General features: G+C 42.4%; 1 protein-coding gene across 10 annotated transcripts in view; it reads left to right on the forward strand.

Annotated features, from left to right (window-relative positions):
* The first annotated feature begins 659 nt into the window (after positions 1-659).
* ep300b (E1A binding protein p300 b) overlaps positions 660-27,985 on the forward strand; it is a 35,491-nt gene continuing 8,165 nt past the window's right edge. The window contains exons 1-25 of one of the 10 annotated variants that reach the window (XM_042391699.1): positions 660-2,802; positions 4,886-5,484; positions 6,969-7,148; positions 9,867-10,170; positions 10,654-10,767; positions 10,997-11,239; positions 12,774-12,879; positions 13,031-13,159; positions 13,353-13,470; positions 13,614-13,797; positions 14,461-14,538; positions 15,097-15,182; positions 15,442-15,594; positions 16,094-16,636; positions 17,054-17,302; positions 17,476-17,671; positions 18,792-18,943; positions 21,108-21,347; positions 21,549-21,637; positions 22,664-22,774; positions 23,745-23,801; positions 24,113-24,190; positions 24,697-24,764; positions 25,241-25,391; positions 27,530-27,790. In XM_042391699.1, coding sequence (XP_042247633.1) covers positions 2,709-2,802; positions 4,886-5,484; positions 6,969-7,148; positions 9,867-10,170; positions 10,654-10,767; positions 10,997-11,239; positions 12,774-12,879; positions 13,031-13,159; positions 13,353-13,470; positions 13,614-13,797; positions 14,461-14,538; positions 15,097-15,182; positions 15,442-15,594; positions 16,094-16,636; positions 17,054-17,302; positions 17,476-17,671; positions 18,792-18,943; positions 21,108-21,347; positions 21,549-21,637; positions 22,664-22,774; positions 23,745-23,801; positions 24,113-24,190; positions 24,697-24,764; positions 25,241-25,391; positions 27,530-27,790 — 4,583 coding nt within the window. In that variant the 5' untranslated portion in view covers positions 660-2,708. Of the gene's footprint in view, positions 2,803-2,890; positions 4,739-4,885; positions 5,485-6,968; positions 7,149-9,866; positions 10,171-10,653; positions 10,768-10,996; positions 11,240-12,773; positions 12,880-13,030; positions 13,160-13,352; positions 13,471-13,613; positions 13,798-14,460; positions 14,539-15,096; positions 15,183-15,441; positions 15,595-16,090; positions 16,637-17,053; positions 17,303-17,475; positions 17,672-18,791; positions 18,944-21,107; positions 21,348-21,548; positions 21,638-22,663; positions 22,775-23,744; positions 23,802-24,112; positions 24,191-24,696; positions 24,765-25,240; positions 25,392-27,529; positions 27,791-27,985 lie in introns of those variants that run through there. The other 9 variants (XM_042391695.1, XM_042391698.1, XM_042391701.1 and 6 more) reach the window with 9 other exon arrangements.

The following is a 27,985-nucleotide window of genomic DNA, read 5'->3' on the forward strand; positions in this document are numbered from 1 at the left end:
AAATGTGTACAGGAGTGTAGTTAAAGTATCTTAAAAGTAAAAGTACTCATAATGTAGAGTTGTTCCTTTCAGAGTTTAAGATAAATGTAGCCTAGTAGAGTAAAAAGTATATTTGCATCTGAGATGTGGAGTAGAAGTATAAAGTACAAAAGTGTAAATTCAAGATTCAAAATTATGTTGTTATTTCTTAGTACTCACATACATTGAAATGAAATTATGTTTCTCCCAGATCAAAAACAGTGCACTTGCAGAATAAACAATTTAAATAAACTTAACTATTAAAAATATAAGATAACTAAAGGTGACAACATGAAGTAGTGAGCTTGCAGCAAGGCATTTTTACTATTGTTAAAGTAAAGACTCGAAAATACTTGTTTGGTTATTACAATATAATAACCAAATGTTACTCGTGTGTACTTGAGAATATGTACTTTGTTACTTTCCCTCGCTGCTTACTGGTAAAGTGTTATCAGCTGTATGAAAAGTGGAGCTCCACTGTCCCCTACAGATTGAGATCGGCGACTGCTGACAGAGCTCGGAACCACTTTCCGAACAATCCCGAACACCTACGAAGACAACCTCCCCCTCTCCCTCCACCCCTCCCTCCCCCCCTTCACGCCTAATGTTGCTGTACCTCCAACCCTCCCCCCGTATCAGAGGAGTAGAAACAACAAGCCGCCATTTTGTTTGTGCGGACAGACCGTCAGAAACAGGAGGAGATAACCGAGAGAAGGAGCGACTCCGGCGGCCGACGACACGCCGCTCCGGGAACTGCTGGGGGGAAGAAAAGAGTGGCGAAATCCTGTCCGTGTTATCAAGAGAGAGGGGGGAAAGCATCACCGAAAAGATAAGACGACAGTGGAGGGAAAAAAACCGAGTCGGTGATATATAAATATATATATTTGTGCATGAGAAGGAAATACTCCGAAAAATCCAAGGAAGGGGGTGTTTTGCGGAGCGGAGACGGAGAGAGGAGAGAGGCGGAAGAGGGCTATATATATTATAATAACGAGGAAATACCTGCGAAAACGGGGGAAAACATCAACATGAAAAATCATTATGTGTCCGTCGCGGAGGAAGGAAAGAGTCCGCATAGACAATTATATAAATAAATTGCTGCCGGGCAGAAGGGAGAGGTGGAAAGAAAGACGGGTTTAAAGAGAAGGGGAAATTGCCAGGATCAACACGAAGGGGGGCATTCTCCATCACAAAGAGTCAATGAGAGGATTTTGTCAGCCCAAAATAATTTAGGGGGGGTGTCAACATTATTGTGCCCATCTGAAGCTTTCCGCTTCCGAAATAGCCATAATTTCTCAGCGATCCACCGTCATTTTTTTTTATCACATTTTCGCCTGCCGCCGTAGCTCTGCTCCTGTTTTTGATTAAGATTTCTCTTTTTCTCTTCGCTTGCACAGCCAAGACATCCTACAAGCAGTGACTGATAGGTGTTTTGGGGGTTTTTGTTGGAGTATTTATTATTCTTTGCATTATCTGAGATTTCAAGTGTTTAAACCCAAGCGAGAACCGGAGGAGGAACCTCATCTGGAGCACAAGATAAGTAAACCCTCCTCCTCCTCAGATTGTCCTCTGCAAAATAAAACTAATTGGATCAATCTGACTGCCCGCTGATTGGCAATTAGCGCTGTGATTGCCCTCAAGAACTACACTGTCAAAGACATAAACTCTGCATCAGAATCGATTGCACAAGAGCAGTGATTTTTTTTTAAATAAGATTTTCTATTTTCAACCTTTGCCTACCCTGCATACTGCAATAGGCAGAATCGCGCAAAAGGAGGTTGCAACAACTAAATGTGCAATATGAGTCCCCTCTTTCTGACCCAGTGCCTTGCATGGTCACACACTACAGTATAGTCAGCATGCACATGCAAAAGAAAACTCATGCATGGGATTTTACATTCGCCATAGATTTTCTTTTATCTGAGTAACTGTAACCCCGGGACTCCAGTGTTTTCATCTTTCTGCAGAGCTGTTGTACTATTTATTCAGTTACTGTTGAGTCAAGGCAAGTTGTTTTTCTCAGTATTGCACTTGAGAGTAACACTTTAACTGTATTTTAAACCCACTGCCGGTGAGTCTCCACACACCGGTTGATTACCTTTCTCTGGTTTGGAAATCTGTGGCATGGACAGCAGTGAGATGACTGATCGGCTGAGAGAAATGTTAAATGCAACCGAGGGTTTCAGAACTGTTGCATGAGAGACCGACCTGCAAAAGTTAACACAGGAATAAACAAGTAGCATTTCCGTGCCCCAACTGAGTCTTCACTGGAGCGTTTCAGACCTGAAATACAGGATTTCTCCGCCGACTATGGCGGACAAGACTGAGTGCAGCACGGAGGACGGATCTTGGGACAGTTTTTGTGTCGCAGAAGAGGCTACATGAGGTTGTCAGAGGGCCGCACGCTTGCCTTTTTTTCGCCGACTCCACCTTCCCACCTCCTCCTGTTCAAATCTGAAGAAACAAACTCTCCGACAGGGGAGGGGGACTTGACTGATATCTGCAGAGAGGAATAAACCGAGAGGGAGAACTGTGAGGGAAACAGTTCAACATTGCTCTCCTCTCCCCTACCGTCCCCCGAGCGGTGGGGGAACGATCAGAAGCATATGTTAAAGGGATAAGGAGACTCAAATAAGGGAAATACGCTTGCCCTCCGTGGATCTACAGCATTTTTTTAATTCGTCAAAAATATGGCCGATAATGTCCTGGAGTCCGGCCCGCCTTCAGCCAAGAGGCCCAAGCTGTCCTCCCCAGCTCTCTCAGTGTCTGCCAGTGATGGAAATGGTAAATATATTGCATGTTTTGTTTACTTGGAGATAAAACTGTTGGTGTAATAGTTGCTGGCCAATCTTGAAGTCCCTGCAGAGTTTGCACAGCAACTTACTTGGTCTGACACAGAGTTGCTCCATTACTAATGCTTTTAAACATGCACGTATTTGTAGCTCGATTTAAATAAAGGGGTAGTCTGGTAAATTTTGATCGCTATCGAGAAACATGCAGTATCGTTGGAGCTGGCGCCAGTAGCAACTTTCCAGGAGTGATGTTTTGATGTGTTAGCCTCAACAGGCTAACTAGCTAGTAACTAAAAGATCCACCTCCAAACAATGGAAGAGTCGAGTCACCCCAGTTTGCTTCAAGTTTACGAGCTACTTTAAAAGTTTAATTAATCCGAAGGATGAGAGCACAGGCACATTAAACCACCGGCGTCGTAAATAATCAATAAACGTAGAGACAAATGCTCGTTTCAAAGCTAGCTTTAGGAGAAAGTAACGGTAACCGAGCGAGCTAGCTAACTAGCCAGCCGTTGGACCGGCTCAGCTGAGCTCGGTAGCTGGCTAGCAAAGAAAATAAGTGATTAATTAAACCCTAATGGTCACCAGAGCGACTTTTTAAGTTGGCGCTAACCCTTTCAGTAGCTGCAGAAGTAAATGTGTGGGGTCATGAATTTCGTGTACATGTGTTTGCTGTGGGGACACTTGAGTTTTAGTGAACGGTTGTCGTATACCAGCTAGCTATTGTTCGACACTTCATTAAAGTTGCGCAAAGCCTTGTTGTCCAACTGAAGATGCAGCTTTGCGTCAACTTCAATTTTATTACCGCGTTCTAAGTAAAAAGGCAAACTCAGCCATCGTCTCCGAAATGCCTCTTTTCACGCCTTTTGTTCAAAGGCGTTTAGTTTTCTCAATTGTGCTACCGACGGTGCCCATTCTTGTTCAGCCTCCATTGTCTGCCTCTGCACGGTGACAATGCGCTGCACTTTTTGTAGTTTACTTTTCAAATTCAACACTTAGCCCAAGCAAACCACTTAAATGCATTGTGAATTAAGCCATCATTGCAAAAGAATAAACAAATTAATTTGCACAATCACTATGATTTAGGCATTTAATCGACAATTAGTATGTATAGTTTAACTCAAATATTTCTTACAACACAAAAAGTTTCACAATTGTGAAATCATCTTTTTTAAAGAATAGTAGCCACACCTTTAGTTCTCCAACTGTCAGAAAATAAATGAATGTGAGTTAAAAAAAAAAAAAAAAAAAAAGCTCAAAGCATGTGTAAATTCTCACAGGATCTGGGCTCTTAATGTAGTAATACATGGCAAGTTTGTACATGAGGACAGTGAGAGAAGAGGTAGGGATACAACTAGTATCATGCATGAAGTCAAACACAGGCCTGGCATCTTCTACACTGTAACATCAATCTTTCGTTGGGATGTTAACATGTTAACAACAGAAAATTGAAAATGCATAATGTTTTCATGGGGCGATCCATAGAGAACAACTTGGTTTGGGATGTTACAGTAGATATATCAGTTTTAACGTGTATCAAAAGTCTACTCAAGGAAAATTATTGTGATTTTAATATATTAAAATGTCCTGTCAAAGACCTTTCCCTCTTCTTTTGCCTCCTGTCTTAGTGGATATAACTTAAGTCTTACACCTTCCTCTGTTTCATGCCCTCACACCACATAACTGAAGATCCAATGCACACACCTACCTAGGTACTGTAGTGTTTACCCCTCTGCGGCTTCTCACCTCGACCCTACTGCGTTCACTCTCCATGTTTGGCATCCCATCAAACCACAAACTGATGCCCAGGAGAGAAGTCCAGGCTGAGAGAGGCAGCTACTGCTGCTCTGCCTGTCTAGCTGTGGGCTCTAAATCAGTGGTTGATAGTTTTCAAAGTGGTGTCAGAGCTGTGCCACACTTTAAAAAATGTAAGGTAATTTAATTATTAGCCTTGAAATACTATGGCTATGCTACGCCAATCCTAAATTTTAGTTAAATTTCCTGAGTCGTCACTTTCTGAATCAGATCTTTATTTTTCTGGTGGGTAAGATTTTTCTTTCTTTCTTTGTGCCTAGATTTTGGTTCACTCTTTGACCTGGAGCATGACCTCCCAGATGAGCTTATCAATTCCTCGGACCTGGGGCTGACCAACGGAGGGGATGTCAGCCAACTCCACACCAGTCTTGGAGGGATAGGTGTAGGAGGAGGTCAGGATGCAGCTGCGAAACACAAACAGTTGTCTGAGCTCCTGCGCGCTGGAGCACCAGCACAGCAGGGTGGCCCTACTTCTAACAGCACAGGACCTGGGGCTTCCATGGGGATGATGGGGGGTGTCAGTGTCTCCCCTGGTGGACCTCAAGGCATGCCTCCCCAGGGACAGCAGCAGCAACCTGGATTAATGCAGCAGGTTGGGATGGTGGGAGGGGTGGCAGCGCTCAATCGGGCAGCTGCCATGATGGGTACCCAGAAGGGCAACACTGGACAGCAGCAGCAAGGGCTGATGGGGGGGCAGGTGATGAACGGCTCGCCGAGAATGGGTTACCCTGGTAGTGCAGGCATGGGTAACAATGGTAATCTGTTGGCAGAAACCCTACAGCAGCAGCAGGGTGGTCAGCAAATGGGACCTGGGGGTCAGGCAGGGATAAGACCACAGCAACCCGGAGCACTGAACAAGGTAAGCACACCAGGACCATGAGTTACACTGACATCTCAGAAGCAACTGTTTTATCGCAAATTATTTATTATGATAGATTGCAATTTTTAACTGAGACTAAGATGTTCCAAATGCCTTCCTAAACAAAGTGTAGTTTTGGTGCTCTGCTGAATCTCACACCTGCATGTTTCTCATACCCTTTTACAGTAAAGATGTTGTCATTTTGAGCAATTTTGAAAAGTGAATTTTGTCAAAGGACAATATTTACACAAACATTAAAACTGACATATTTTAAGCTGTATCATGGGGATTTGGAAGTAGTTGGAACACACCTAATGTGTTTAGACATCTTTTCAGACTTGATTGAAGCTGTAGGCTGATGTCTTATGCGAGACTGGTGAAGACAAGAGCTCTCCAGAGCAGGTGTAGGTGCAGGCATGAGTGTGGTTGTGTGTTGGATTCGTATCCACATCACCCTTCACTCTGCGGTATTGATGGTTAACCTCTTTGCTTGGCAATATGCCACACGATGGTTATGATTCGGTTGTAAGGATGTGAAGTCAGTGCTGCAAACCACTGTGTTAAATGGTTTAATTGAGGTTTATTCCTGCAACTGTATGAGATTGTAACTTAACTCACTGTGAGTGTGTACCAGTAAACACGGGTTCTTTTGTAATGTCCTGTAGTTACAATATCATCAGTAAAGTATATGTATAATTCATGTTTTTTTTTACTGATCGTCTTTGTTCAGAAAGGAAATCATGCAGTTAAGCTCATCATTAAACCCAGTAAGATGAGTTATTTTCACTTTCACAAAGTACAAACAGTTTCATGAGTCTCTGTTGGTCACGTAACAACCGTTAACAAGCCACTCCACATTGTTGCTCGTGTTGGATCCTCAGCCATAGGATTGATGTGCTGCTGTTGAAATCAAGAATAGTTTGGCCAGATGCTAAAGTAGCTGGAAATAGTTTGGGCTGGATCTGAGATCAGAGCTGGCAGTGACCTTGTTTGCAAAGGTGGCATTTAGATTCTGACTCTGTTATTTATTTATTTATTTATTTATTTATTTATTTATTTATTGTGGAGAGCAAAGTAAGGTCAGGAAAAAGAGGAAGTGACATTGTACAGTCTGAACATTGAACTGTACACTCACAACATATAGTCATTATGAAGGAATAATTACTGCTAGTATTTGGAAAGTGATTCCATGTTGTCCTCCTTACACCCTTTACTCAGTAGCATTGAGCAGTTGTTTAACTCAAACTCAAAAAGTGGACACTGTAATCCCTCCCATATTTCTACCTTGAATGTCTGAATACCCGTCGTCTTGCTGCTTAAATCATGCTGTAATAAAATCATGAAAAGTAATTTATCTCGCCTTCTAAACAATTTATTTCTTCATCTCCTGCTTTGTCTCCTTACCTCCTCTTCTCCTCTCCCCCCCCCGTCTCTTTCCCCATCTCTCTCATTTTCTTTTTACTTCCTCTCACCCTGCTCTCCAGATGAATATGATGGCCAATGCGGGCCCCTATGGCGGTCCGTACGGCCAGTCTGCTGGCCAGGGGCTGCCTGGAGCAGGGCTGGGCCCACAGCTCCAGAATAAGGCGGGCCTGCCCAACAATATGGCCACCCAGTTCAACATGGACAAGAAGGTGCCGCCGGGTCAAGGAATGCCTGGGATGGTAGGACTTCTTACTAAATATACACAATTTAGCCTCACACACTTTCTTATAAACCACTTTGAACACAATTGTACTTTTGGTGTTGCACGTTCTGTGCAAGGGTCATCTTTGTCGATTTAGTTTTCAGTTGATGCTTAAGTCCCATTTAGGTGACTTTCTAATTCTAGGTGGTCTGGTGGTATCTTATGTTTTTCTTAATGTCAGCAAAAATCGATGAAAAGACCAAAACCAATAATGAATTGATACTATAAACTAGTATTACCTGCACAACCAAAGCCTTATTCCTCTGTGCCATAGCCCTCCATTTTTCTCCAGAAACTAAGCCATCAGTGAGCCACTCACACACAGTGAGCCTCAACAAATGCACCTTTTACTCATGTTAGAACATGGTTTGATTTAAAAACTACAGTGCCCAGCTGTTTTAGGACATTTTTTTAAAATTAAAGTATATATTTGTGAGTCATTTTCCAATAATTTACGTCTTCAGTAGGAGCCAGTGGGCTTGGGGCTGAAATCCTTGGTATGCTTCAGCCAGAGTACTTGTCAGATTGTTAAACAGCACCTGAACCCCACCTCTACACCGCACCCTTCCGCTTTGGGGACTGCGTCCAACAATTTTTTTTAACTTTCCAAATCAGGCCATCACACCCATTAAGCGCAACGACTGGCCAGGTGTGCAGAGGTGACACATCAAGCAGGATTTGACCTTTTTTTTTTTTTTTTTCCTCATTCATCAACCAGCTACTTCCATCAGTTTTTATAGATATGAACGACTGCAACACCCCATCTCTTTGACATGAGGCGCTTCACTCCACCTTTGAGTGTGGCTGTTTGGAACAGCTATAAACACTTTTGCCTTCTGACGTGGTCAGCTTGGGAACTTGGAAAATGAAGAGAGACAGACTTATGCATCAAGGGATTTGTTGACAATAACAAAATAACAGTCATAATATAATATTTTATTGTATATTGAGCCTTTAATTGGTTAGCGTCATATGAAGACTGATAACCTCGAGGGATTCAATTCAGGACCATCAGTCAGTGCCAGGAAAACACACCTGCGTGAATGTTGTTACGTCATCTTTGCACTACAACTCAAGATGTCAAACGTAAAAGAAAAATGGCCACCAATCACAGATCCTGCAGATGGCGTGATAGATGAGAGCAAACCCTGTCAGTCCAGAACATTCCATTAGCGGACCCGGATCAGCCTGTAGCATATAGCTTGTTATAAAATCCCGTTTTCCTGATTTGCCTTTGTGACTTAATAAAGCTATTGGTATGTGATAAACAAATGATTGCTCGTGTGTGTGTGTGTGTGTGTGTGTGTGTGTGTGTGTGTGTGTGGATGGAAGAGGCAGAGAAACCGGTTTCTCCACTAACAAAAAATCTCAGACAGTAATCAGAGTTCAGCCATTGCACACAAGATGCATTTGCAGTCAAGTGTTCAAATTGGAGCTTGTTTAAAGAGCCGAAACATCCTTCATGTGCTCTCTGAGATCGATGTGGCACATCAAAAGACACCATGGCACCATTTGTAAAGAGAATTAAATTGTTGGGTTTTGTAAACTTTAGTTGAATTCTGACAGTATTTATCTGGAAATGAGCTGAAATATACACTAACTCTGTATCAATGTACAACATGAAATGCTGCTTTTACACAACTGAAAAGATTAATAAAAAGTTATCAAAATATTCACTAGTGAGAGGTTAACGTGTAATTCCCAGTTTAGGAGTAGTGTGAGGTGATGGGTCCGCCCCTCGTTCTTGTTCCCACATGTCCACAATTGTCACTGATAATAGGTCTTCAGGTTGCTTAAATAGAAGAACTTTGACAATCTCATTACATTTCTTTATCCCAAAAAATGTCTGTATATATGTACGTGGCTACATACAGCTAAATCAGGAAAAGACTCATTTTTACAGACAAATCAAACATTTGATCATTGACAGTGATGAATTAAATAGATTTACAGATGTTTTTAGACCAACTCATATGGGAAGCAGCTTGGGCTGACTCTTCGGGGGGATTGGAGGGAAATCACCCAGGTGGTTGTGTTGAAGGGGAATTTCGTGAAGAACTAGTTTGAATCATTATTACAGTAACCTAGCTCCAGCTTACCTTTTTACAGTGAAGCTTAAGATGAACCAAATGCTCCAGAACTGCATGGTCAGGTTAAACTATTGTGGTATAAATGGTTTTTGTTGTGGTGTCCCTCACACTTAAACACAATATCTCAAATGCCAGTGATTATTGGACATCAGGAAGAATTGATCAATCAGGCACCAGTCAGCCTATAGAAGTGATCAGTAGTCAGCACGGCACTGTTGCATTACAGGCTTGTGTTATTTATGTTTATCGCTATTTGGCCGTAATTAAACGCAGGCTTTATCTTTTTTTCAACAGAGAACGGGCTCATTCATACTTTAGGTGGTTTTTCTGTTTTTAATTACAGAATTGCTGGAAGCAAACTTCTGAATTAGACCTCTGCCTTCTTTCTTTACAGATCGTTGTAGCGTGTTCGATTGTTGAATTATTTTTAACTCTTAAATATTTGAATGTATTAGACGAAAAGCTTGCCTCAGTGAGAACCTTTTACATGTTTTCTCAACAGTAAAGACATCGTTGATATCTAACAAATGTTTGGATACTTAAATGTACCTGTATTATTTCTTTCTAACCCTCGTCTATGCCTTTTCTCTCCCTTTTGTCATTAGGCCCCTCAGCAGCAGCAGCCCGCAGCCGTTGGCGGTGTATCAGTAGGCGGAGCGGCAGCAGTAGGGGGGGCTCAGGTTGGGCTAAGTGCCGTAGGGGCTGGTCCCGGCACAGCGCCCCCTACGGCAGACCCCGAGAAGCGGAAGCTGATTCAACAGCAGCTGGTCCTCCTGCTCCACGCGCACAAGTGCCAGCGGAGGGAGCAGGCCAACGGGGAAGTGCGGCAGTGCAACCTGCCCCACTGCCGCACCATGAAGAACGTGCTCAACCACATGACTCATTGCCAGGCTGGCAAGTCCTGCCAGGGTGAGTCTGTTGAATTATGCTGATTGCTAGTTTTATGGCGTGTGGTTTATATCAACACTAGGCAGTGTTTAAAGTTGCAATGCATCTGCAGCAATTCAGTTTTTCTTTTTTTCCCTTGTTCTTGTATGTTGTTTATATCCTTCTTGGTTTGCCTCCCATTTTTTGTTATATCAGAATGAGTTACTCTCTGTAGCTGGCTGTCCTACTGTAATTTTTCCTCTAGCTTCTCTCATTGAGTCTCCATCTGGACGTAGTTTTATGGTACTGAATGACTCATACAATAACTTTCTTAGTCTCTGGCTTCTCTCTCTTCCTTCTGACTCTCATGTTTTCCTTTCTTGTCTCATCATTCTTCTCCCTCCTTCACTCTGTCACAATTTCTCATTTCACTTGTCTTCCCTTTCTCTCCATTGTCTCACTATTTCGTTTGTGTTTTTTTTTTTTTCCTCAAACTTTTCTCCATTTCTGTCTCTTCTCCCACAGTGGCGCACTGTGCCTCATCCAGACAGATCATCTCTCATTGGAAGAATTGCACGCGACACGACTGTCCTGTATGCCTGCCGTTGAAAAATGCTGGAGACAAGAGGAACCAGCAATGTAAGTGATTCTTGGACAAGTCTAAATGCTTGTAGCTCTGATGATTGATTGATTGTTATTATACATAATCTACCACAATGGTTCACAACAATTCAGAATCTTGTAACTAAACAGTAAAGTTCATGACAGTAGGCATGAATGTACAGATGCTCATCCTTTGTTACCTCTCACCCTCTCCTTCTCCCATCAATCATCTCTTCCCCTTCTTTTGTTCTTCCCCTCACCACAGCTCTTGTCAACAGTGCAGGGGTGGGTTTGGTGAACTCTTTAGGTTCAGGGGTACCAGGTGGACAGTCCAATACGGCAAACCTGAACCCTCCCAACCAGATTGACCCCAGCTCCATAGAGAGGGCCTACGCTGCCCTTGGCCTCACTTACCAGGGAAACCAGATTCCACAACAGCCACCACAGGCCAACATGCCAAACCAGGGCCTGCAGGGACAGCCTGGGATGAGGACTCTGAACACCATGGGTTAGTTTTTCCCTAATGTATATCACAAATTATGTGGTGACATACAAGGGTTAAAATTTTTTAGTTGAAATTAAAACATGGAAAAAATTAAACATTCACTAATCATGTGCTTTGAAATTAAATAAAAACTCTTCAGTTTATAAGTCTACTTAAGCCGGCCATGTTCCTAAAATAATCATGATACCAAACCAGCTGAGAAGTGATGTGAGGAAGCATTTTGACACGGTTTTTATCAACAAATGTAGCTGGTTTAGGTGTAATTCTGTGATGTATGTGTGGAACTTAAAGGTAGAGTCAGTGATTCTGAAGAAAGATCGTTCAATACGCTTTTTGTCAAAATCTGCGAATATCTCCTCACAGTCTGCTTGCTGTCCGTTGTGTGTGTGTGTGTGTGCGCTGAAAAAAAAATGGTGTTCATACACAGCACTGGCTCTGTGAAGGGAAACAAACATATCAGCAGGGGACATTCATGCTCGAGCACAGGACAGGGGGAAGTGTGAGGACACGACAGTCTCCCATCTCCAGCTCCTGTTGAATGGTGGGGGAGGGCTGGTGAATTGGAGAGAGAGAGAGGCTCTGGCCAATTCACAAAGACAGTGTTTTCTCATGGAACAGATACGCTTCCATTTTATTAAATGTATCAATCCACATTGAATCTGAGACAGTCTCACAGAGACCCCCCCCCGCATTTTTTTTACACTAAGAGTCTATTTCTGTTGTGTTTAGTGAAGCGTAATCTGAGCAGGCAGCTGTTGAAATCACACAAATATCCTGCTGTATATGTGTTTTTAACTTATTAACCGCATCAGTGAATCAATAAATACAAACATTGTCGATTTTTCCCGTGGAGTCGACATGCAAACTATTTTGGTTTAGTAAATTTCAGCTGTCAGTCGGCCTGGTGAAGGCAGTTTGTCCAGCCGCTGTCCTCTCAGCTCCCCAGGAGCTGCAGCTGACAGACGGCTGCTTCTGTGGACGGAGACGCTGAACGCGGGTCGAGTGAGAAGTGGGAAGTGGGAAGGCTGCAGAGAGGCGGAGAGTGTGGATGGACTGTTATATTACGATTTTGGTTTTTTTGTCCGCTTGTGATTTTGTGTGTGTGTGAGAGAAACAGAAGTGACTCTACAGCTGACACATCGCTCTGAATTCTGCCATATTTCTCTTTTGGTCTTTGTCTTGGCAATGCGTGTCCATGAATCGGGGGGCAGAGCTTCTGAAGGGAGGGATGTATTTATTTGGGTATTCAAATGTCAACAATCTTTGTCCAGACTCTACCTTTAAGAAATGTAATAACAGGTGTTTGTATATGTTGACTTTGTCACACCGGTGATTTAGATAGCAAGTGGATAGATTCACTGTCACATTAGTGTATAATGTTGTTTATGGGACTTTCCAACCCTGCTAAGAAAGAAAATCCCAAGCTAACGTTGATTCATTGTTGTTCTTTGGCTTTAAAACGTTGCATCTTATAGCAATACAAGATACCAGTGATTCCTTCAAACTCTATTAATAACTGATAACTATTTCTTTCCAGGAGGAAACTCTATGGGAGTGAATGGTGGAGTGGGGGTGCAGTCCCCCAACCAGCAGTCCACCCTACTGCCAGACGCCATGTTGCACAACAACATGAATGCACAGAGGTAGGACTGTATTTCATTGGTCACAACTATTTACCTTTTCTGAAGTCAGGCTGCTGTCACTTAACCGACTTTAACAAAATTCTCAAAATTAGCTCTGTATTGGCTCAAATCTTACTCCTCCTGTCCCCTTCTTGCCTGTTGTTTACCCCAGTTTGATGAATGATGGCGTGGGGAACCTGGGCTCCATGCCTACTGCCACTCCTCCTTCTGCTGCAGGCATGAGGAAGTCTTGGCATGAAGACATCACGCAAGACCTCCGCAACCACCTTGTTCACAAGCTGTGAGTCTGCTGAGTCTTGCAAGTGCTCCCAAAAAAATCTCACTATGGGCAGGAGCTAATGAAATTAACTCATTTCAATATCTGATCATTTCCAGCATACTTTTCAGCTCTTCATGTCAATTTAATTGTTCTCTGAAAAAATGTGGTCTGAGACAAAGCTGAGTGTGTCCTTTGTGTGTTTGCGTGAGAGCAGTGTGCAGGCCATCTTCCCTACTCCAGACCCAGCTGCACTGAAGGACCGGCGGATGGAAAATCTGGTGGCTTACGCTCGAAAAGTAGAGGGAGACATGTACGAATCAGCCAACAGTAGGGTAAGAAACCAACACTGGTAGAGTTTTAAGTATTGTAGCATGACCATCAGTTATTGGTTGAGAAATGAGGAAATATATTTATGTCATGCATCATTGGGATGTGTCCTTTAACATTCTCCCCTCCTTATGCTGAACCCCTCCAGGCGGAGTACTACCACCTACTGGCTGAGAAGATCTATAAGATCCAAAAGGAGCTGGAGGAAAAGAGGAGGACACGGCTCCAGAAGCAAGGCATGATGCCTGGCCAGCCTAGCATGGCCCCCTCAGGCCTCCCACAGGTGCCTCCCAGCATGGGACAGCCACCCATGGCCCCTGGGCAACCCCCAAGTAAGTAAACATACTGTTTTCACCTCTGTCACACACCTCTCTGTGGGCTCTTTTACACAGCCTGTTCAAGGTAGGATTGTTGCAGTTATTCCGCCTCGCCATTCTGTATAAAAGGTACGAACACGTAATGGGGGGCACATTGTTGTTCCACTATTAAGCCAGAAGCGGAGGTAGTCACATTGCCAGATCGACATGGCGGGACAACACACACTAGACACTAATGCTGTTGTTTTACACATCACATCTCTGATTCTGTAATGCCAGCATGTTATCTAAAATCACACATGGGGGCAGCATTATGCTGGCTTTGTTTGGTTTAGTGTAAAAAAGCATGTGTGCATAGACACACATGGATGCAGGCACACACTTAAAAGAAAAGCAATTTGACTGCTCAGTCAGTCATGTTAATGTGTTCTGGCACGCATCTATATTGATTGATTGATTATACATTGATCAAAATGTTACATCTTCTAATGAAATCGGTCATGAAAAATGTGTAGTGTTGAAATGGGGAAAAAAGTCATATATATGATGAAGTCTGTTTGTCTCACTGTACTGTTTTTCTCACCTATTAAACATCTTGTAGTCATCTATGGTTTTACTGGTATTCAGTGATCCTGAAGACAAGATCTGTGATTTCTGTAACTCTTATCACTCTGTCAGATGGTCCTCACGCCGATCCGTCCATGGTCCGACCGACTGGACCAAATCAGATGGTCAACAGAATGCAGAACCCAGCAGGTAAGTCTCCAATGAAGTGTAAATGACATTATTACAAATACACATTGAGTGGCCAGACTTTAAGAAACTTATTTACAATGGGTGGTCCAAATGACGAAATAATATAAAAAAACTTAATGCTGAAGTACAGGTAATGTGTATGAAATGTCATGTGAGTAGTGTACATGTTAATACATTTTAAAATAATCAATAGAATATGGTGTCAAATCCAAAATGCTTCCACACTTCTCAGATGGTTTGGTGTTATGATTATGTGTTCAGGAGATCTGCTCTTGCTGGTTTTCTCCATTTTGTGTTTGCAAAGAGAACAGTAGTGTAGTGAAGTTTTACTGACAGAGCATCAGGGCATGCGATGGGTCAGACTGACCCACATCTGGAGTTGAAGCCTCAGCCTCATGCATTTTGAATTAGAACTGATAATTGCCAATCAAATATTCCTTCCCATGTTCAAATGGTAGTTTGAATTTAGAATAAAAAGTGACAGCCCTAGTGTGAAACACCATTGGTGTTTGTATTATTTGTTGTACAGCTCACATTTCTGTCCTCCTTCACTTCTAGGAATGAACCAGTTTGGTCAGATGGGGATGCAGTCGATGAATCAAAGGTCGACACCTCCTCTTCCTATCAATGCTCCAATGAACCAGGTTGGCATCACTGCATTTACCATCTCCATCACAAATTACTTTTGGGTATAAGAATAAACTGAAAACAGAAAAGGCAAAGAAACAGAAAAAACATGTTTATTGTATGTAGGTTCTCATTTGCATAACAAATGATTTGATTGTCATGCAACAGAAAATATGACCATACTTTTTTTTTTTTAAACATCTTCATATGACTGTTGGCTGAAATTATCCTTTATTTATCCAAAACGTCACATCTCCCTTGTTGTCTTGTTTCCAGATGGGTATGGGAGCAACAAGGATGGGTCAGCCCAATGCCACACAGTTACAGAACCAGTACCTCCCTCCAGGCCAGTTTCCTGGGTCCAGTCCTGGGCTTGGTTCTGGTCCTGTTGGCATGAACCAGCCGGGAGCACAGACTGCTGTGCCACCGGTAAGGATTAAGTGACAGAGTTACAGTTGTACTTTCTAATGTGAAGATGAGTTCGTCTGCAAACACACTGTCAGTTGGATGTGGAAACTGGCTGAATGTGTAAAAGTAAATGGGGATTAACTGAGGCATCGACTCTGAGAGCTGCTTTGGTAGAGTTGATGAATAGTGTTGAGTACTGTATAATTAACTGAGCTGTCTTTAGGCACATAATTCATGACCGCTGTGAGAGATGGATCACAGTTCTTATTGGCTCTATCTACAAGTTTTAAGACAGATCATTTGTGCTTTTTGGCAGCCTTCCTTATCTATTTAATTAACTTTATATGGTTTACTTGGTAAAACCTTTCTCTATAATTAATCAAAACCATTTTTTTGTTCTTTATTGTTTCTCCCATATTCAGTGGGATTTTTCTGTTATCTATAAAAATGATTTCTGTTCTAGTTAAAAAGAGCTGTCTTGCTTCTTGCTCTGACCTCTGTGTCCTGTCCTCTGTAGCAGAACCAGATGTCAACGCCGCCTTCCCTCCCAGCCAGCAGCCCTTCAGCACAGTCTGCCTCTTCTGCTCCAGGCTCTGGAGCCTCTGCAGGCTCCATGGGGCCTGGTAGTGTCAGTGGTGCTGGGCCTCTACCCAACCTGCCTCCATCCTCCACCTCAACCCAGCCCAACACCTTTCCTCACTGCCCCCCCATCCGAACAAACTCCCCCTCACCAGCACGCAGCTTAACGCCTCAACCCCATCAAACACCACCCACGTTACATGGTTCTCAGACCCCACAGCCACAGACGCCCAGCACACCCCAGCTGCCCCCTCCACAGCAACAGCAGCAGCAGCAGCAGCAGCAGCAGCAACAGCAACAACAACAAGCTTTGCAGCAGCAGCAGCAGCAGCCGCCATCGGGGCAGGCAGGGAACTCTGAGAAAGCCAATCAGCTTTCACAGCAGACTCTTGGGGGTGTGGCTTCCTCAGGCCCCCAAGCAGGTCAGGCTTCTTCGGTGCCTACCCAGAATGCTCATGTGCCATTGCAGCTGCCGCAGACCCCAGTGAGTAGATCACCCTGCTTTCACTACTTTTCCCACTCTTCCCCCAACCCAGACTCACCTAATATGCTCTTTCTTTCTCTCTCTCAATCTTTCTCTAGTTATTTCTCAAAAGACAAACCAAAAAAAAACAACCTGAAACTGATTGTTGAGGCTCTTATTCTCTCCTTCTTGATCTACTAAGACATTATGGAAAGGTTGTAGGTTTTTAAAGGCCAAGAAGTTTAGTTTAAGCAAAAGTACAGATGGTCTAGAGACTTAACTTTTATTGTAAAGTAAATTTGTCCTTCAAAAGTATCAAAGTATCAACATTCAATCGTCAAATACTCCTTGACTTTGATTACAAAAGGGGCGTGTCCTTTTTATTGATTCTAACTTGACATTTCTAAACCTCAACCCATCTCTCTCCTTTCACCTCAGATATCTCCGAAGCCTTCTTTGTCAGTAGATGGCCAGGTATCCTCTCCAGCCTCAGTCAGCAGCAGTACCAATCCCAGCTCCCAGCTCGCCCCGGCAGATGGCCCTGCTCCCAGCCAGGAAGATGTCAAAATGGAGGTGAAGAAGCAGGAGGATGAGGAGGAGGATGGGGCTGAAGCCCAAGGAGAGGGCAAGGGTTTGGGGAAGATGGGCAAGGGTCAGCCTGATGTGAAGACAGAGGAGAAACCAGAGGTAAGATTGTCCACATAAGCTTATTGACTCTGATCTGGGTGTCTGAAAATCCTGGAAAAGTTTTAAAATGTCTGAAATGATTCATCTAAATCAAATCTTATCTGAATTTCAGTTTAATAAGTAATCACTTTGAGAAAGAAATAATTATACTAACGGTTGAATTTTCCCCACAGGTAAAGAAAGAGAAGCCATCAGGAGATGGGTGTAAAGGCGAGCCCATGGATACATCTTCATCCTCAGTGTCAGCGTCGGTAGCAACAAGTGAAGACAAGAAGCCAGAGGTGAAGAAAGAGCCCAAAGAGGAAGAGGAGGGGTCAGGGTCAACGGCCAACAACAGCTCCCCAGCCAGCGCTCAGAGCAAGAAGAAAAGTAAGTCTGGTTGTCTTATCTTCACTCCGTCATTGATTCAACACAAATCTTTATCTGCATGTTAAGATAATGTGAACGAGTGTATTTGAATATTCAGTTGTCAGCAGAGGTGATTAGAGTATTAATAATATAGACACACTCAACAAATTCAGCCATAAATATTTAATATCTGCTCAAATATGAAACTAATAAATGCCACATCAAGGTTTTGTTCATATCAGAATATGAGACCAAGAGTAAAGCAAATGTCTAATGACTCATTGAGCTGTTTTTAGGAGATAATGGCGTGACATTTAATAATGACTGATCTATTGACTACAGACTCGATTACTTCTACACTTTTTCTTCGTTTTTCCTTGTGCATAATTTGTTCTATATTTTTCTCTCTCATATGCCTAATTAGATGTTAAATACCGTCACACAGATGCACACCATTGGCAGTATGGCTGATATTTACATCATGAGAGAGAACATTTTGATATATTTAAACACAGTTAACAAAGAACCTCTGCTACTCTCTGTCAGCTCAGTGCCGGCTCAATGCTCTGATGCACTGACCTCAGACCAGTATTCACAACGGGTGCTTGAGCTGTGCTCTGTCAGCATGAGCAGATAGAGCTGTTTGAAAGCAGACAGAGAAAAAAGGAGAGAAGACAGGGATGGTTTGTCTTGTATGAATCTCCCGCTGACAGCAAAGAGCCACAGAAGACCTGAGATCAGCAGATCAGCAGCCTCTTTGAAGTTTAAGACATTAAGAGCAGAACGCACTGAATACAATGTTGATTAGAAATAACAAATTAAGTCAAAGTAAAGCAGTGTAACATGTAACAGACCAAATGCAACTCATTACTACCCACCTACTGTTGTCATGAGTCCAAATAATTGTCATATTAATAGTTTTTAATTGGGTTGTGGGCAGTGAAGAGGCAGACAGGAAACAAGGGGGGAGAGAGATGGGTATGACATGCAACAGTCAAACCAGGGACGTTGTAGTTATGTGGCATGCGCAGTAAGCATTCGGCTACCAGGGCAGTCCCACATTTATATTTTCAAACTCACCTTTTATTCAGGTTTTTTTTTTTTTTTTGCTCAATCTTCTTTGTTTTTCTTTTCTTTCCAGTCTTTAAGCCGGAGGAGCTGCGTCAGGCTCTGATGCCCACCCTGGAATCTTTGTACCGGCAGGACCCTGAGTCCCTTCCTTTCCGTCAGCCGGTGGACCCCCAGTTACTGGGAATACCCGTACGTATTCGAACTAGTAACAAAACTAACCTGGTAAGGGACTGCACTGGCTGCCATTTTGCTTCAACTCCTCTGAAAACGTAGCTTTTTTAATTTGTTTGTTTTCCTTTTTTCCATCTTTAATATTTTTTCTCCTTTGTCATAGCTGTCATATTTTCAAAATTTGTTTTATATATCTGCTTCCAGTTTCCTCAAACTCTTAGTTGATTTTTCTCCCATTGCATGTCAGAAGTTAAGAAAATGAGATTTGGAAGTGTGTGTGTGTGTTTGTTTGTGTGTGTGCGCGTGTGTGTGTGTATCAATTTGTGGTCTCTTTTCTGAAACTTCTTGTCATTTGTAAATCAAAGCAATGACTCTTATGAACATTTGCCTTTACTTTAATAGACTTTTAGTGAAGGGCAGTTAAGGACAAAAGGTAAATGATAAAACAACAACAGTTTGGCTGAGTGATACCGATTTTGACAACTGAAATTAAAGTTTTAGTGCTGACAGCTCTTAGCTTCAATTGAATCTGATAACCTAAAATATTACACAATATTACATGACCCAGACATCCATCAGAGCATCAGGCGTAATTAATAAAAGGCCGGTTGTCTTTCATAGCACACCAAATAATTTGCTTAAAGCTCCAACAACAGTTCATGAGCCAATTGCTTTCATTTATCACTTTAATTTGTTTGACTTTTGCCTTTTTAAATCCATTTTTTTAGGTTTTAATTTGAATTATCATTTGTGTAGTTTTCATCCTAGTGTTCCATTGCTAGCTTTCTAGTTCAGTTCCTCACCAGTAGTAGTGTGTTGGTGTTCAGGTGGGAAGTGTGTAGAGGTGGGACAATACCTTTACCCTCATTGCATTGAAATGAAGTAGAAATGAGTACCTGAGATTCATTATGGTCTTAATTCTGTGTGCACTTACATTCAGGCACAAAAAGTCATTTTATTGATAATAGATGGCACAAACAAAGCTTAGACACAGCGTCAGTCCCCCCACTGCCTCATGATATATTCAATTTAAAACATTTTTAGAGCAGTGTTGAGCGAGCACCTGGCTATCGGCTCACCTCTCCTTCAGAAACCTCCACAGTCAAGTGATGCAACTTATTTTTCTTTTTTAGATAAATATGCAGTTATTTTTCTAAACACTTCATTGTCGTGGTATTAATTTGGCTCTGTAGGTTGAAAATGGTAACATGCATCACTTGTTTGTTCATGTGAGTGGATCCATTCAGGGATGAGGTTCTGTTTCCTAACTCTTGTTGCCATGGTGACACTGAGATGGACCTTGCTCTTTGAAACTCACGCCTCTTTTTTTGTTAGAATCTCCAAAAGGCCTTTCTGTTTCTCGCCCTCTTCTCCGCTGCTTTCTCACGTGGTATTTTAGTTTGAGAAGACGCGGACGGCAGACGACAGGAACAGAATAACAGCTTGGAGACATGTGTCCCTCTTACATTTGCCTCACCTCAGCACTGTTGGCTTTAACTCTGCCACCGTATTGCCACTCATGCTGCTGGCGCTGTTAATGCCAACCACTATGTTACTCAGAACAGTAAATCTCTGTCTGCCTGTTGCTGTTGCCACTGCTCTGTTCTTCTTGGTTTTGCACCCTGATCACCTCGCGGGCCTGAAAGCTTTGTGAGCTTTCAGGCCTCAGCAGAGAACTATTCCCCCAGCTGTTGGACAGTGTTATCACTTTTAAGACATATTGATACATAATGATCTCAGGATCACAAGGCTGGGCTTCAGTTGCAATAGGATATGTCAAATGAAATCTCATCTGTAGCTAATTTTTAGATCTCTTATTGCGCAGCAGAGGACCAGGCAGACTTGTGGCGGTCAGCTGGTCCCTGTTCGCGGTACAGACAAGGACTTGAATTTAAATAGGGTAGGGTGCAAAGCGGAGAGCTGGAGGGCAGAAGTTGTCATGTCTCTCTGTTTGCACGCGAACCTTCTTCTCTGCAGCGCTCAACAACATTGTCCCCCTGCACCCTCTTCTCTCCCTACTCTGGTCCCACCTGGTCGACTGCGATGCCTGATGATGATGATGATGATGGTTCTCTTCTTCCCCATCTCTCTCGTCTTGGTCCCCCGGGCGACCAAACCTTCCCACCATCTCGCTGCTCTTTCTTCTCACCCTCCCCCCCTCTGATCTTCCTCAACTCCTGAACTTTACCTCGAATGGCGCCCCTTCCAAAACCAGGACTACTTCGACATCGTGAAGAACCCCATGGACCTGTCGACCATCAAGCGGAAGCTGGACACGGGACAGTACCAAGAGCCGTGGCAGTACGTAGAGGACATCTGGCTGATGTTCAACAACGCCTGGCTGTACAACCGCAAGACATCCCGAGTCTACAAGTACTGCTCCAAGCTGGCTGAGGTGTTTGAGTCGGAGATCGATCCCGTCATGCAGGGCCTGGGATACTGTTGTGGGAGAAAGGTGAGAAGTATTTTATGATCCGTGTTCTGTTTTAAGAGGAAAGATAAGGGTTAAATTCTGTCATGGAAGTCATACAACCATCGAGGTGTGTTTTGAGCAGTTAGTTTTATTTTCATAGGTGTAATTTATTGAGTTTGTTTCCAGTTTTCTTCAGATAACAGGTCTGCTAACTTGTTCCTCTTGTCTGTCTTATCATTCCAGTTTGAGTTTTCCCCCCAAACTCTATGCTGCTATGGAAAACAATTATGCACCATCCAACGTGACGCTGCTTATTTTAGCTACCAGAACAGGTAAGGGCTGTCGACACATTGGAACACGAGCGCACGCACACATATGTCTTGTTGTATTTTGCACATTGATTATATTTCCTACAACATATTATCAACCAATCAGTGCAATCACAGATGAGTTTTAATTTGGCTTCAAATGGTTACCCCTGGCACCATCTCCATCTCCATAGTTCACGTTTTAATTTCCATTACGTTTTCATTTATAAAGTGGGCTCCTGTCTTCTTCAGCACTTATTCTTTATTAGTTGCACCGTTGTTTACCCACTGAGTAATTTTACATGCACAACACATGACAGCTTGCCTTTTCTGATATTTACTTTCATAAATAGAGGGGTGGGGGGGGATGTCCATTCTCACCACTAGAAGAACGGCTCCCACTTTATAAATGAACTGAAAGGATGATGGGTCTTTGTTGCTTTACCATTTATTTATTTATTTTTTCCTCATCCACCCTTGGAGACGTATCCTCGCCCCCCCTTCCTCCTCCACAGCTCCTAGTGGTCTCTCATGTTGCTGTAATGTTGTTGTTGTTTACCACTGGACGTCTGACGCTAATCTTTGCTTTGCCTTGGCTCTCTGTCCTCTGTTGGTTGTTGTTCACATTCTGTCTGTCCCTCCGTCCTCCATGTCCCCCCCCCCCTCTCCCTCTCTGTCCCTCCATTGTCCTCGTCTGACCTGTAACTATTTATTTCACGCTTTTTTAATATTCATTTTGACCTCCCTCCCCATCTCCCTCCCCCCCTTCCCTTTTCCCCTTCTCTCCCTCCTTTTTTAACGCTTGTGATGTCTGCATTGGCCTGCTTTGGTGTGACCAATCATCCACTCCGAAATTTACGCGCAAAATCAAAACACCCGCCCATACAAAAACCCTGCATCACGATTGGCTGCTACCTCCTGGCGACGACCTACCTTGCCCTCTGCCTCCTCCTGTGTGTCCGCCCCCTGGCCTGTCCTGCCCTGCCCTGATTGGCGGCTGCTTCTTCGTGCCCTCTCTGTGATTGGCTGTGCTGATGGCGAACGGTGTAGTTCACCAAAATATGGGCTTCTTGCTGACAGGTACCACTTCTGTGAGAAGTGTTTCAACGAAATCCAGGGCGAGAGTGTTTCCCTGGGAGACGACCCCTCCCAGCCTCAGACGTGAGTACCATCATACTTAGTTTCTCTAGTTATGCTTCTCCAGATGTTCTGTGAGCTTTGAGTTGTAAGATTATATCTCAGTGGAGATTAATTAGCGGCATTAAAGATCTAATGTACAAGCTGACAGGGTTCTATTATAAACTCTTCATTTTTTTGGTATCTAAACCCAAAAGGTTCTGGTTCAAAATGAGATCAGATGAGCATGAACTTCAACAGTATTCCTGTGTTATTTGCCCTTCAGTAACTTTAAGGGTAGAAAAATGATCTTATTCCACAGTGTCTGACAGTGTCATATACTGTATATATTCTATATCAGCCTTTTTCAGCTCATCATTAAAGCTATTTAGTATTTAAACTTTGAAATATTCAAACCCTATTCATGTGTTTTTTATAGCTGCACCATTCTATCAAATGGAAATATTTTACATGTCCTCTAGACCATTTTATATACATTTTCCAAAAATTCAGCCTGACATATTTGGCATGTTTGGAAACTTTATGATCTCTGCTAGATTTAAAAAAAAAAAAAAAAGTTCTGTAGGATTGAACAGTGTTTGGCTGCATAGCAGCAGTTTGCAGTGATTGACCCGCTAGCGAGTCAGTGAAGTTTAAGAGGTTAAAGGTCATGTTTTAAATAGTTGTTCAAAACTCTTGATTTCTCCTTTTTAGGATTGAAATGTAAGAGAGAAATTCATTTTTGGTGATTTCACGTCACCATCTTCCAGTAACCATGTTATGTTTATAACCTACTCTGACATGAGTTTATAACTCTTAACCATCAATATAAATGATTGATATTTAACTAGTGGACACATTTAGCATTTTCTGAATTGGGAATAGATGCTGCTGCACAAATTCTGCAGTCTACAGAAGATGACCTTGTTGTGTTTCCATATTGGACAAATATAATCAGCAGGAAGAAGACAGTGTTTGTCGGTTACAGTGGTTTGTTTTCTGATCTTTCCTGCAGGTCCATCAACAAAGAACAGTTCCAACGGAAGAAGAATGACACACTCGACCCCGAGTTGTATGTCCCCCTCTTAACTCATGAACTTAACATTATATCATACCATCTTTGTGATGCTGAAAGAATTATGATTTCATGTATTTTGTTTAGATTGCATAATAATTTTGAATATTTTGGATTTTTTTTTATACACTTGCATTACTTAAAGATAAATAATATGATAAAGTAATTATCATTTCTGAATGATAGACATCTGATTAGCAAGTTTGTGGCTCCCGTAGAGGAACGAGCAGGGTATTTCAATGATGCGTGACACGTTGCTTTATTAACTGTGTGTCTGTCTTTTGTCTTCTCGCTCTGTCTCCGCTCAGGCTTGTGGAATGTACTGACTGCGGTCGTAAAATGCACCAGATCTGTGTCCTGCATAATGACACCATATGGCCATCAGGGTGAGCCAGCTATCTTACACACACTCTGTACATGTTACTGGGTCTGGAAAATAAATTTGGCCTTCTGTGTTCTTTAAAAAGCTTTAGAATAATCCAAAACATCAATAAATATGCTGGAAAAGTGGAAGTGTTAAGTCCTGGTACACATATGTTTGCATGTAGCTGTCTATTTGACAATACGTAGTAGTCTCGATCATTACATCTGGACTGAAAATGTCTGCCAGGATGGCGGCAACACAAACACAAAAGTCCTGTAACTCGAGTGTCGACTGAGAGTCTCTCATTCCTCAAAGTTAGATCTCCCTTCTTGTGTGGTCTGTTTACATTTGCTTACATCTTTTAATTATTGAGTCATTATAGTTGTTTAAAGAAAGGAAGACTGACTTGAAAAGCAAGTCATGTCTTGATTAAAGCTACTCAATCACTGTCACTGGTGCTTATTGTGACAGGCTGGATGGTAACCTGCAAATGTAACCATTTACTATTTGTTTCCTCCCTAACCACAGCTTTGTATGTGACAACTGCCTCAAAAAGGCCAATAAGACACGGAAAGAGAACAAATACGCAGCCAAAAGTAAGTGGAATAAGTCTGTGTTTATGACTTTGTCTCCTTCGCCTAATTCAAACATTTCATCCCTTTTCAGCCCAGGTTTTAATCTCTTTCTAACTTTAATACCAACATTTGTGAAAACTCAAACTATAGTAGTATAGTAATATTATTTATCTATATTTCACTGTATCATTATGCCCTTAATTACATTTCCTTTACTTACTCCAGTCAGTCCACTCCCCAATAATTTTAATGCTTTATTTGGGAATAAAATGATTAAAATCAAGATTAATGTTTGAGCGAGATTGATAGATGCAATGAGTGGTGTATTAAACTTCTAACAGCTGCATTTGTTGTGTGGATCTCTGTTTATGGGCTGCACGCTTAAAATCTAAAATTGTCAAAGAAAATTTTAAAAAATTGTTAAAATGGTTGTAGTTATACATTAAGTGAGCTCTGTATTCCACCTCTTGGTTCATCCGTTGTCTTGTCTTTTGCAGGACTTCCTCAGACCAAGCTGGGGAACTTTTTGGAGACACGAGTGAACGACTACCTCAAGCGGCAGAGCCACCCTGAATGTGGCGACGTCACCATCCGTGTGGTCCATGTCTCGGACAAGGTGGTTGAGGTCAAGCCGGGCATGAAGTCCAGGTAGGAGGCTGAATTGTACTGCTACTGAGGGTTCTGTGTTTGTGATATGGGAAGCAGCATTGAACATATTTAGAATAATGGTATACTGTTCAGTATTTGTCACAATCTTGCTTTTTAATGCAGCAAAATCTTGAATGTAATAGCAAACAATATTGCAAGTAGTGTAATCTCTATAAACAGATATCTGCATATGAACGCAGAATCTGCAGACAACAGGAAGATTTTGGAACCGGAACGTTCTGGTTTCCTTTTGTAGTCTGAGTAGTATTGACCAATCACATCTGAGTGGGCTTTGGTTGCATGCAGGTAAACGGTCTGTGTGAGGCAGAACGCATTGGCTGAAATGCATCTCGGAACCCGTTGGCTATCCTCTGACGATGATTTTGCTTTTTATTAGTTTTTTTTTTTTTTTTTAAAAAGGATCTGCATTCATTTGCGTTTATCACTTTATAGAGATTAGCCGAAATGTCATCTGGACTGTCTCAAGTTGCTAATGGGACTGTTAACAATGACCAGTGCACGGAAGAGGAAGTCTTGGCCTGGATATCCGTTATCTGGATATCCGTTCACTACACCGGAAGCCCCAAAATATTGGCCGTTGCCCCCAGAGGCTAAATCATCGTCAGACAGATAGCTGATGGGTTCCAAGTTTGCAAGTAGTGTGGCTGAAAGTGCACAAAATCAAGACCAGGATTTATGTCACCATTTAGTATAGAAAATGTATATTTCCTCTGATGAGATAAACCAAAAGAGACAAAGGCTTATCACTTTGGCAAAACACTTTCCTGGAAGAAACCATGAGGCGACATGTTCTCGCCTCTGCCCAATCTGAAATGGGGAACTCTGGAGCAATTAAGTGAACCCTTTTTTAAGGTTGGTAAAAGTAGAAGCAAACAGCTAGTGGTCGGCTGATTAATCAGGCTGATATCGTCCTATTATCTCAAAATAATCAGCTGATGATCTGCCTTCAGATTTTATTTACCGATGGTAGCTCTCAGAAACAAGGAGATGCTGCTATCTGCTGATAAATGCTGTTGTTAAGTGCACTAGAACTTTATAATTAATAATTAATAAACAACAACATGGTATCAACATTATATATTGACCATCGGCCGCCCTGCTCTCTAAATATCGGCATCGGTCATTGAAAAACCCATTACAGTCGACCACTACAAACAGCTCAATCAGTCATAATCAGGTGTTGATGTTTGCACCAACTAACTGGACTGGTATCATCAATGGCTGTGATTAAGCGAGGCAGAGCTTCTCTCAGTTCCTCTCCATGCCACTGCAAAAACAAATGCACAAGGTTGTTGTTGCTAGGCAACAGCTGGTTGGCCATGATGCACAGTAGCGCAGGTAACAGATGTATCCCAACAAGAAGCCTGTAAGAAGTAACTGAATGGAGAGTTTGTTTACTGAAGGGTGTGAAATATTGTGAACACAGGTTGGAGCATAAACACACAGAAGCAACTGGGACAAGTTTTACTTCCGATGCATCAAATTGATTCGCTACAACAGCCCAATATCGAATTTTAGAGCCATAGCTGCAGCTGTACAGTAGAGTTTGTGTGTTGTAATCGACTATTTAATAAAAAAGTTAAATATTGTAGTATTAATGCCAGTTCTTAATCAATTTGAGGAAAACGCACTTGTGTTTTCCACTAAATGCCAAAAATAGCACAGCATCCCAAACTAAATAGCACAGCCTGTTCTTGTACTAAATCCTGGTTGAAGTGTGTGCTGAATTTACAGTAAATATCCTTTTAGTTGTTGCAGGAGGCTTGTAATTTGTTTAGTTAACAAATTCCAGCCACTTGTTACGGACGTGCATCTCATCTGGCACCCAGTCGAACCAAATATTCCACTCCTTCAAAGCCTCAACACTTCAATTCTGTCAACAAGTCGTCATTGTCTCGGTTCTAAGATCGCACATTAAAAACACTGCACAGCAAGGAGGCACGCTTGCAAACCTTCCTCGGTTGTGATGTTGCTTTGTCAGACTTGTTCAAAAGATGAAAACACTATGGTGAAGAAACAACAGGGATGAGTTACACAAATTCAGATTTGGATTGTTAAAACAATATTTGCCTTGAATAGCTGTTTTCCTCACCTTGGCTGTTTGTTGTTTTCTCCAGGTTTGTGGACAGCGGAGAGATGTCAGAGTCTTTCCCATACAGGATGAAAGCCTTGTTTGCGTTTGAGGACATCGATGGAGCAGATGTGTGTTTTTTCGGCATGCATGTTCAAGAGTACGGCTCCGACTGCCCGCCTCCCAACCAGAGGCGAGTGTACATCTCTTACCTGGACAGCGTGCACTTCTTCAAACCACGACACCTCAGGACTGCTGTGTACCATGAGATCCTGCTTGGCTACCTGGAGTATGTCAGGAGACAGGGGTAAGAGCAAAACTCAGACCATGTCAAAATCTTAAAGGGATAATTTGCATTTTTTTGAAGTGGGGTTGTATAAGGTATTTATACACAGTCAGTGTATTACCTGCAGTAGATGGTGGTCCGCACTGCCCCAGTTTGGCAAAACAGGCAGAAGTAGCGACACAGAAGCTAAGCAATGCAGTGCTGTTGGGGCATAAT

This window comes from Thunnus maccoyii, chromosome 18 (genome assembly GCF_910596095.1).
Source record: "Thunnus maccoyii chromosome 18, fThuMac1.1, whole genome shotgun sequence".
Classification (NCBI taxonomy): Eukaryota; Metazoa; Chordata; class Actinopteri; order Scombriformes; family Scombridae; genus Thunnus; species Thunnus maccoyii.